Source organism: Octopus sinensis, linkage group LG2 (genome assembly GCF_006345805.1).
Source record: "Octopus sinensis linkage group LG2, ASM634580v1, whole genome shotgun sequence".
Classification (NCBI taxonomy): domain Eukaryota; kingdom Metazoa; phylum Mollusca; class Cephalopoda; order Octopoda; family Octopodidae; genus Octopus; species Octopus sinensis.
The window spans coordinates 43,634,003-43,646,614 of record NC_042998.1 but is presented as its reverse complement, the minus strand read 5'-3'; the positions used below and the strand labels follow the sequence as shown (position 1 = coordinate 43,646,614).

The 12,612-nt window shown below is 35.6% G+C and overlaps 1 protein-coding gene across 5 annotated transcripts in view; it reads right to left on the bottom strand.

The window, feature by feature from the left end:
- LOC115232160 (innexin unc-9) overlaps positions 1-8,107 on the bottom strand; it is a 200,913-nt gene extending 192,806 nt beyond the window's left edge. For 2 of the 5 annotated variants that reach the window (XM_036512776.1, XM_036512771.1), the window contains exon 1: positions 7,863-8,091. Coding sequence is in view for 1 of the 5 variants with exons in the window: in XM_036512788.1 (XP_036368681.1) it covers positions 7,863-7,887 (25 nt within the window). In the remaining 4 variants the exon portion in view is untranslated. Of the gene's footprint in view, positions 1-4,108; positions 4,346-7,862 lie in introns of those variants that run through there. The other 3 variants (XM_036512788.1, XM_029802005.2, XM_036512780.1) reach the window with 3 other exon arrangements.
- Positions 8,108-12,612: the final 4,505 nt, after the last annotated feature.

Sequence of the window (12,612 nt, the reverse complement as noted above, 5' to 3'; positions counted from 1 at the left end):
GTCTTCTGCCAAAATTTGAAACCATTATTATTTAAGACGGTGGAGACGACAGAGCGTCTGACAAAATGCAAAATGAATTTGATAGTTCCCTTCAAGTTGTGAGTTCGATTTCAACTGAGTTTGACTTCGCCTTTTACTCGTGTCTTGCTTAGAAATATCAGTATCATAGACTCTCCTCATCATCCTTCTTATGTATTAGAAGTATATTGGGTCTGTTATACTTAATTACAGACATGTGTTTCTAGAAACACGTATAACTACATGCGTACACACGCGCACGTACACACACACACACACACACACACACCACACACACACACACACAAACACACACAACACACACACACACACACACACACACACACACACACACACGGTGCATTTGAACATTGCATTGTACGAAAAGAAAGATGAAAAGAGAACTCAGTACATGCTATAAAGTATATTGGTTTACTGAAATTGAATTCTTTTTATCATAATACACACACTTAAATACACGCACGCATATGTGTATATGTGTGTGTGTGTGTGTATGTATGTATGTGTGTGTGTGTGTATGTGTGCGTGTGTGTGTGCATATATATATATACATATACAGATATACACTTACACATACACGCTTTTGTATACACACATACAGGAAGTATGGAGACAGTTAAGTAGAAAACTGGTAGAGCGCCAGACTGAATATGTTTTAGCATTTAGTCTTGTGCCTTTATCTTGCATGTTCAAATAACGACACTATTGACAGTGTATTTCCAGTACTCCGAGGATCGATAATATAAGTAACATGTCAGTACTCAAGTTGATTCAATGAAACTTCGCCACACCCTCAGCAGCTAACGAATTTTGTTTGTGGTCTAATACCTATAGTAAAAAAATCATTATTGTTCTACCACAAATATATATGTTTGTGTATATGTATATATATATATATATATATAGAGAGAGAGAGAGAGAGAGAGAGGGGGGAGGGGAGACGGAGGGAGGTAGTGAGAGAGAGAGACAGTGTGATAGAGAGACAGAGAGAGAGAGAAAGTTCTTTGTTAAGGAGTAAACATATAAGAATGACAGAATGAAAGACAGAAAGTGAGAAAGAGAAAAAAAAACGACGGAAAGATAGAAAGAATCAATGAAAGAATGATGAAAGAATAAAATGAAAGAAGGAAAAATAGACAAAGAAAGTTACAGTGAATCGTTGAAAAGCACTCTGTAAACCTTTTCGGTTGTGGCTGTTAATATTGATTTTTTTTTTTTATGACAATGCGCGGAAGTAATTCTCAGTACCAATTGAATTTCTATCCAAATTAGTTTACTGGTATTTACGGATGAGAAAAAAGTAAAGTTGAACCAGAAGGGATAGTGACGGAGTTTAGAGGGGCTTATAGTTTAGGTGGCAAAAAATTTCAGTTTTTTTTCTTTTTATATATATAATATATATATATATATATATCATAACAGATATCAATCCCGTCTGTTTTGTAGTAGGTCTAACAAAACAAATGGGATAGTAGTGTAGATGAACTGAAATATTTTTCAAGCAAGAATATGCTTTATGTCTATTTTATGAAAGTCGCCAGTGGCAGCAAGCATGCACACACAAACGCAACAACACACACATGCATACATACATACATACATACATACATACATACATACATACATACATACATACATATATATATATATATGTGAGTGTGTTTGTGTGTGTGTGTGCTATACGTAGTATATATATATAAGCATACATAAGGCATACGTATATTAATACATGTAGATATACACACAAATATTTATATACATAACTGTGTGTGCATGTGTTCATTATATGTATATGTATGTACATATCCATGTATATATATCTCTATATAAATATATATATATATATATATATATATATATATATATATATATATATAATATGAGTGCGTGTGTGTGTGTTTTGAATTGACTAGTATATACAGTATATAAATATATATAATGCATTATTTATAGTAGGTCAAATAAAATATATATTATATATATAAGATATATATATATACATACACACACTGGTACCTATAGGTTTCATTTGAATTTGTTGTGTATGTCTACATGTATGATTATGTGGGTGCGCGTGTTCGCGTGTTATGACGACAAAAATGTCTCACTGTTGCCTGATCAGTTGTCACACGTGGCAAGAAACAATATGTAGACACGTAAGTAATCAGTTGGGAATACATACACACATACATACATACATACATACATACATACATACATACATACATACATGCATACTTAACCATATATATGTGCATCATATATGCAGATATAAACACATACATAATCATATACGTACACACCCCCACATATATGTATTATATATATATAATATATTATATATATAATAATATTTATATATATATAGAATATATATATATATATATAGTATATATATATATATACATATATATATATTAATTCATAGATAGATAGATAGATAGATAGATAGATAGATAGATAGATAGATAGATAGGATAGTGAGATAGATAGATAGATAGATAGATAGATAGATAGATAGATAGATAGATAGTGAGATAGATAGATAGTGAGATAGATAGATAGTGAGATAGATAGATAGATAGATAGATAGATAGATAGATAGATAGATAGATAGATAGACAGATAGATAGATAGATAGATAGATAGATAGATAGATAGATAGATAGATAGATAGACAGATAGATAGATAGACAGATAGATAGATAGACAGATAGACAGACAGACTCAATGCCATTAGATAGAGGTGAATAACAGTATCTATTCAACGTTGAGTCTTTGCGAGTCGCAAATTTGAGTTTCTCATCACTAACACACGCACACCAACACACAGACATACTCACGCATGCACTACTCTCACGCACAGACACATAAGCATTTATGTATACACACGCACGCACGTACACACACGCGCATGGGCACACACACACAAACACACACACACATGTTAGTATTTATATATACACACACACACGCACATGCACATGCACGCACGCACGGAAATATATAGTAGATGTAACTTTCGTTACATATACATGCATGAAATATACATATATGCACACACACACACACACACACACACATAGACATACACACATAGATGCATACATGCATACATGAGAACATACATGCAAAAATGAAGACTATGTAGAATGGATACATTCAAAAAATACAGACATACAGACAATGCATACAGCCATAGAGTCCACCGCATACAAAACTACATACACACACATGTATACATACATAGAATACATACAGAGGCGTAGGAGTGGCTGTGTGGTAAAGTAGATTACATACCAACCACATGGTTCCGGGTTCAGTCCCACTGCGTGGCACCTTGGGCAAGTGTTTTTCCACTATAGCCTCGGGCCGACCAAAGCTTTGTGGGTAGATTTGGTAGGCGGAAACAGAAAGAAGCCCGTCGTATATATGCACATATATATATATATATATATATATATATATATATATATATATAGTATGTGTGTGTATGTATATGTTTGTGTGTCTGTGTTTGTCCCCCCCCCAACATCGCTTGATAATCGATGCTGGTGTGTTTACGTCAAAGAATGTAAGGGGTTGATTTGCTCAACTAAAAAAGGCGGTGCTCCAGCATGGCCACAGTCAAATGACTGAAACAAGTAAAAGAATACATACATTTAAAAATACGTACATATATACATACACACATACATAGTATACATCCAAACATATAACACACACATACAAAAATACATCTATACATATATATACATACAAACTTAGAACACACACACACACACACACACATGCAGTGATATAAACATTGATGTTTTGTGTATCATTTTTTTTTTTTTAAGCGAGAATGAAATTTAAGTATTGAAAGTAGAGGCGGAGAAGCGACGTGTGTTTGTATTTCGTGCAGGCATGTGGCATAGGGTTGACTATAGACACAAAGTTGTTGTAGACATCATTAGTTAGTTTACTGTCTGGGTACAGTGGGATGAAATCAAACGGGCGGGGGGGAGTGACGTGCAATGGTGTTTTACAGAGAAATGTAGACAGTGAAGACGAGTGAAACTATTACCTTTAATTAAGACAGAAGCCATGTAAATTCCTCTGTTTTTTGTTATTTTTTGTTTTGCTTCCTTTTGTTTTGTTTTTTTAGCCACAGTGCCAATAGGTGCAGCGCTATGCTGGCTAGCGAATATGTTTTAACATTACAGCCAGATCCAAGAATATAGAGTCGGGGCGCACATGCGTACACACACCCGTTCACTCACACAAATTCACGTACACACACCACATGTGCGTACGCACCAGCATACACTGAAACGTAACTTAGATATATGTATAGTTTGTTGAACTGCTAGAAATAATTGCTAATTTCTAATTTCCTTATGTGGATTCTAAAGTGCATGGGACGGAAAGAGCATTTTGGACATACTGAGCGGGACTGCCACGGCTAGAATGCCTTTGATCATAATTTCACCCAGTCAGAGTTAATCATCGTCACCATCATTATCATCATCATCGATAGTACCACAACATCACCGCTCCCATCATCATCATCATCACGATCATCTCAATAACATTAAAAATAACTAAACTCAGAAAAAATACATAAGGAGTGAAGTCTAAGCAATCATACTTAAATGGTCATTACCCAAAGGCTTATAGATTCATCATATTCACCGCGAGAGGGGGGATTCCACTGGATAAATTATATATATATATATATATAGGTGGAGGTATCTATGTATATGTACTATATATTATCATTCATGATATCACATGCACTCATTCACTCACTCATGTGTACATACATAGACACACTCACGCACACATACATGTATACACACACACACACACTCAAATATATATATGACAGCGCAAGTTTCACATTATATATATATATACATATATATAGGATAACGGGTTTAGAGTGAAGAAACGCTATAGAGCGAAACGCTTTATGGACAGGAAACCCCGGGCAACCCCATAAACCGGTCATATCTTTCTTTATCTGTATACTTACTGACGATATATGCGTGTGTGTGTGTGAGAGAGAGAGAGAGAGAGAGAGAGAGTTACAGCCGGAGAGAAATATCGATAGATAGACAGATAGATAGAAAGAGGGAGTCTCACACACACACACACACATATATAGTGAGGAGAGAGAGAGAGAGCGAGAGTGAGACAGACAGAGAAAGAGAGAGAAATAGAGATAGGTACATTTATATACATTTCTGTGGGTGTGTGCATAAACATACAGACCCTGATTAAACCATTCAGCATAATAAGCACGTGCTTTGGGGACTGAAGGAAGTAGGCATGCCTCACAGTTTATTTCCGGGGCCGAATGTACCATGAGACATAGAGAAAATTTACTAATGACTTCTTCATTTTAATAATAATAATGATGGTTTATTTATTTAACTAACAATAGAAATAATGTTAGAAAATGATAAAATATAGGGAGATTAAACGAATGAACGTTGTTTTTTCTTCTTGTCCCCCAAGGATGAGTAAATACCTTGTTTATATTGCTCAGTTTTAATTTAACGTTAAATAAATATAATTAATAACCAGGTTATATTCAATATAGTTATAGGGATCGGACTGGGGATGGGGTGGAAACTAAACTCAGTTATTAATCGTATTATTTCAAATTTAACATTAGTATACCTTAAATGTCTTATCTGTTAGATAATGGAAGGGTCGAAAGGAGATGGTGGCTGAGGGGAGGAGAGGCATCATGGTGGTTTATACTTAGGGCGTCAGTTGGCCTTAATCCTGTCTTGTAATTATACATGTATGCCTCTATTAATATTATATGAATTCGAAACCGCAAAGGACTTGATTGGACTTGTAAAGTGCAATCAACCACGCACACACCTACATAAATATATACATAAATATATATATATGTGTGGTGTGTATGTGTGTATATATAAGAAAATATTGTTTCTTTCTGTATGTTCATACATTCATACATACATATATATATATATATGTGTGTGTGTGTGTGTGTGTGTGTATGCATACATTTTCGTAGAGAGAGTATTATTATTCTTTTTATTATTATTATTATCATCCACCACTAGCCCTCCCCCGCACCTTTTTTTTGTTAACCTTTGTTATACTATGTATATTTCCCTTCTTTTTCATTGTATACCTTGTATACATGCCCTCCACACACACACACACACTTTATGTCTATTTTGTATAGCACCTCCACCTCATCTTTCACCCCGGTGGCAAATAAATGAAATCAACATTATTATCACTATTATTATTATTATTATTATTATTATTATTATTAAAATCACGCTCACACTTGGTACTGGTGGTTCGGTCATAGACACGGAAGCGACTACATGCAAGCAGAATTGTGATCACATGCATTCACGTGCTAAAATCGTATCATTTCAATGCATGTAGCAGCATGTCTTTAGTGACATATTTATATATACGAACATTAAACTCTAAACACACACACACACACGAGTGCAGACAGACAGACAGACAGACAGACAGACAGACAGACAGACAGACAGACAGACAGACAGACAGACAGACAGACAGACAGATAGATAGATAGATAGATAGATAGATAGATAGATAGATAGATAGATAGACAGACAGACAGACAGACAGATAGATATGCACGCACTCACATACATATATATATATCTGAGCAAGCATGCTCCTGTATGATCATATACAAAAATACGGTATCTATATACAAGAAACATGTTTGAATCTAGTGAAATACGACAGTTATTAAAGCTCATAAAATAAATATAAAATAAATTAATATAAAATAAATTAATATAAAATATATTAAAATAAAAAACAAATTAATATAAAATAAATGAAATTGATATAAAATAAATATCTACTTATAACTGGCACGTACGAACAAAAATCATATATTCTGATATTCTACTAATAAAACTGACTTCTGGAAGTACCTGAGTGTTTGATATTGTTTCTTTTGATTAAAACACAGTCCCTACTGAGCACGAGAAGAAAGATAAACTCCACTCCATGAAAACTAACGAAAATAAACAAACAGGTCAAATCAAAAAGGAAAGGAAAGTCGAAGATTATATTTAGATCCAGTTTATATAGTTTCTTAAGTTACAAAGTTACATTTTACGGCGATGTTTATGTTACTGAAATATACGTTATACCCTGTGGGTTTTTTTATAGTTATAAAACAGGAGAGAAAGACCCAACACGCGGTGTATATCCGGGAAGTACGTGGATTTTGTAAGGAGTTATGGGAGAACTAACTACATTAAGGCGAATAATTTGAAGGTAGAATATCATTCAGAATGGTAATCGAGTGGAAAAGCCGGTCAGCTTCGTTTCAGAACACAAATGTGCTTCGTTATGATATGATGAACGTGTGTGTTATTGGCGTGCACACATGTGTGCATGTGTATGTACATATATATATATGTGTGAGTGTGTGCACTGTGTTAGGAAGTTAAACAGAACACAAAGACAGATAGTTAGAAAGAGCGACAGATGAGAATACTTCAGAGTACATACGTGCATATACAGGTAAATAAATAAACACACACACACACACAGAGGCAAACAAACTTACACATGTACATATACATATATATATATATATATATATATATATATATATATTATATATATATATATACATTTATACATACACGCGCGCAATAAGAATAGTAGTATCAACGATGTTTATGAATATGTATATACGTATATAAATATATATATACGACAAAAGAAACACACACATATACAATAGATTGACTTTAGTAGATTCCTAGAGAGAATGTTGGACTTACTTGTCTTTCCGAAGCGGACAAGCATATGTTTAAGAAAGATATTAACGAAGTCCACGATATGTACAGTGATGCATGAGTGCTCCGCTACTCTTTTGCTTAGAGAGTTGCGGTTAGTCGAGAGTCTTCATCATCGGCACCAGGGTGAATGCTTGTACTACTACTACTACTAACTACTTAGTAAAGGAATAGCTGCAGCTGTTGATGGGAAAATAATAAGAAGAAGAATTGAAGAAGGAAGAAGAAGACGACGACTACGAGGGAGAAGATACAAGTATGAAATAAGAAGACGAACGGGAAGAAGAAGAAGAAGAAGAAGAAGAAGGAAAAGAAAAGGAAAAATAGAATGAGGAGGAGTGTGAGGAAGAGGAGGAAAGAAGGGAAGACGGAGGGGGAAGCAGTTGAATCGAGGTGGGGGAGGCGCTTTTTTTACCTAGCAGCATCTCAACACTAAAGTAATTAAAAAGAAAAGCAAAACGAGGACAAAAAAACATAAAAGAAAAAAAAATGGAGAACGCTACCCTTTATACATACATACATATATATATATATATAATAAATATATATATAATATCTATATTTTATATAGATATATATATATATACATATATACATATACACATATACATACACATATCTATCTGTATACATATATATATATACATATTCATATACACACACACACACATATATATAGATGTATATAGGTAGATAGCTACATACATACATACATTTATATATGTGTGTGTGTGTGTGTGTATGTGTGTGTGTGTGCGTGTGTGTGTGTGTGCGTGTGTGTGTGCGTGTGTATACCCAACGCCATCACTACCACAGACAATATCATTACGGCTGCTACTAGTGTTGCCATTGCTTCTCGTAAATTTGCTAGCTTCTCGTAAATTTCGAATACTGCTGAAGATGGTTGTGACAGCGTATCAAGGGGGTGAGGTGCTTGTTGCGATGAAGCCTGGGTGGTGGCGGCGGTGGTGGCAGTGAATGTGGGGAGGAGAGATATTGTTCTTATATAAAGGTATTGTAGGCAGTGGTAATAATGAAGATGATGATGATGATGATGATGATGATAGTGGTGGTGATGGTGGCGGCGTTCGTCAATTCGCGGCAATATTACTCACTGTTCAGTATTCAAAGCTATCTTTCTTTCTCTCTCTCTCACCCTCTCTCTCTCTCTCTCTCTCTCTCTCTCTCTCTCTCTCTCTCTCTCTCTCTCTCTCTCTCTTTCTCCACCATTATCTGTTGTACTTACTGACGCTGCCGAAATTTCACTACACGATACTTACAGGCACTTGTAATCGTTGGGAGAGGCATATATTTCACCACATCTCGTTTACTCTTTTTCTCTAAAAGTTTAGAACTTCCCAAAATATATATATAATAGAATAACGACTTGTGGTTTCGAGTCTAGAAAGGGGCTTAAGGGCCTCTATGTGGTCACTCGATCTGTTAGTAATAGTTAGCAGATCTCCCTCAAATTACGGAAAAACATATTGGATGATATTGACCTACATGTCCCTAAATAAATGGAGTGGTCACTTCTGGCATGCATTTCATCATTACTCTGCTTGATCTCGAGCTAAACCACTAACACCATCACAACAGTAATAACGTGTGTATTTTCTAATCCGGCACAAATACCATATCGTTCGAGGAAGAAAATATAACACGGATTACCGTCAAAGGTATGTCTTTCTCAATGGCATTAGGGGCATGAATAAAGAAAATATAATAATGGACTAAACAGAAAAGGAGGGGACATGTAGGATGGAGAGTCGGTGAAGAGGTCACAGGATGTGTGACGAAAGACTTCGAACAAAGGACACTAAATTAAGAAGAAGTATATTAAAGCTGGAGTGAAGACTAAGTATACAGTGCGTGTGGTTAATTGGCAAAAATATGACCAACCCCTAAATATAACAATATAAAGTAAATATTAATGAACCGAAATTTGAAAACGCATCATGTCCTCGACTTGCTAAGATCTTGTATCTCTTGTTCTACAACTTTTCATACTTAAGAAACAAGTATTACTTCATACCTGGACGCTCGTGTTCTTAATGTGGCGGTAATTTTCAATCAACCGAATTCACGAAGCGATTTGCATTTCAAGTAGTAGCCAAAATTGCTCCGGGGATAAAAAAAAAAGTGGTGGGGTATATATATATATATATCTATATATATATATATATTATATATATATATATATATATATATATATATATATGTCTTTCATATAGATAGTTCCTCATCGGAGTCTGAATGTAGACAGTTTACAAGAAATAACAACCAGATAAACGTACCCTCTCCCAAATTACACCCTACAATTAATAATTCTCAAAGGTGCATCATGGAAAAGTAGTATACCTATTTATTTACTACCCACAAAGGGCTAAACACAGAGAGGACAAACAAGGCCAGACAAACGGATTAAGTCGATTATATCGACCCCAGTACGTGACTGGTACTTGATTTATCGACCCCGAAAGGATGAAAGGCAAAGTTGACCTCGGCGGAATTTGAACAGTAGTGTACCGTAAGCACTGAATAGTAGTTCACTGCTACGTGTATCTTAAGTACGTCGCGGACTTTTTAAAACGAACTTAGAGTTCTAGAAAAACCTTACTAATGCTTGAATGTATGATTCATGAATTTATTTCACAGAAGTATGATTAATAAAACAAGATAAGGAAGAGTGTACTATATATTTTCTACATTTCTTTCTTAAACTTTGAGACAACATGCATGCTGCTTTTCAATTTTCCATGCGGGGTGTGTCAGTATTTCTATTTGATCTTTAGAGCATCGGCTTAAATCCAATACGCTACCCTTTGAAGTATATATATAAAAGAACGACACTTATGATGCAGGTATGGGTGCGTGTTCAAGAAGGTCACTTTACAACCATGTGGTTTCGGGTTTAATATCACTATGCGATGCTTAGGGCAAATGTTTTCTACTATAGTCCCGGATTGTTAGTCAATTTGATAGACGGAACCTCTGTGTGTGTGTGTGTGTGTGTGTGTGTGTGTGTGTGTGTGTGTGTGTGTGTGTGTGTGTGTGTGTGTTCTTTGATGCCCACCAACACTTGACAAGTGATGTTAATTTGTTTGTTTACCCGTAAACTAACGATTCAGTAAAAGAGAACGTGAAAACAAGTACCAGGTTCAAAATATATACTGGGATCGATAAATTCGAGAAGCCCCGCGAGACAGTTCCACTATTGCCGCAGTCCAATGACTGAAATAATTGAAAAAGTACGCATTATACTCCGGGGTACGCTATAATTATTACTGGGAGAAAGTGAAGATGATCTGTTCAGTTTGGGTTGATTTGGGAGTTAAAAAACGTGAACATATTTCAAATGAAATTCCAACAAATTACTTGAGAAAGTGAATCTATTGACTGAAATATTAATGAAGTTAATTTATCTATGTTATTTACTTCCAAGTTTTGACAAAGACTTCACGCCTTCAAGAATTAATAGTCAAATGTAGCTAGAATAACGCTTTACCTTCTTAAAAAATAAATACACATATTACATACTCTGTAACTGTAAAAAAGATTTTTTAATAGATGATTTAATAAATAAAAATAATAAATGCGCCCTTTTAAAGCCTAGCCAGGCTCATGGGCCCGGTTTCCCGGTTTCTATGGCGTATGTGTTCCGCAGCTGGACAGGAGGCCAGTCCATCGCAGCGTTACTCATTTTTGCCAGCTGAGTGGACTGGAGCAACGTGAAATGAAGTGTTTTGCTCAAGAACACAACGCGTCTCCCGGTCCAGGAATCGAAACCACAATCTTACGATCATGGTGCTGACACCTTAACCTCTAAGCCACGCGCCTCCACAATAGATGATTTAGTCACGATGATTTAGTTTTGATGATAGGTTTGCGCTTTGGAAGAGGACTTACGATTAAACAACCATTCACTTGAGTTTTCCTGCTATCAGTTCGAACCAGACGGGTTCAATAGGTTTCAATAGTGTCCTTCCTCATAAGCGTTGCCACTCCTCGGCTCAAAGAGCAAGAAAATGTTCCCGGTATGTTGCTAGTCGTGGTAAACGTCTACCAAAAGGTTACAGAACAAATCTGACACGTAGGTGTAAAATTTGTTGGATAGACCATCCAATGTGGTGATTCTTCCCCACAACCACCTAGTGCCGGATGTTTTAGCTGTTGTTGTCGATTTTCTTTAGAGAGTTGTGGCAGGCCATTGAGATATACACGAAAGTTACTACCCCAGCAAAGTTTCCGGACTATAGCTTCTGGGAATCCACATATATGAAATCGAGTAGCTCGCACCCGGCCTGGTCCGTCAAAGACTACAAACTTTTTAATTGTGCTGTCGTTGTTCAGATCTTCCACAGAAGACCATCGAAAAGCCCCAGCCATTTGATGATCCTACAACAGAAATTCATAAAAGTACGCTACTAGACTGTTCCGAAATATATCTAATAACAGCGATTAATTAACAGCGAGTATAAATCGTTAAAACAGAAATGACGAAAGTGTTGAAAGGTAACTCTGAAGGTAGTATCTTTAACTATTTTGCTTGTTGCAATCATTGAATCACAGCCATGCTGGAACACCGCCTTGAAGGGTTAGTCACATATTCCCATCCCCTTACATATGTTAAATCTGCTACTTATTCTCTCCTACTCTCTACCAAACCTCCCGGAGATAAACATACCAACAAGGTATGGGAAGTACAAATGTAAAGTTACGCGCGCACATACAT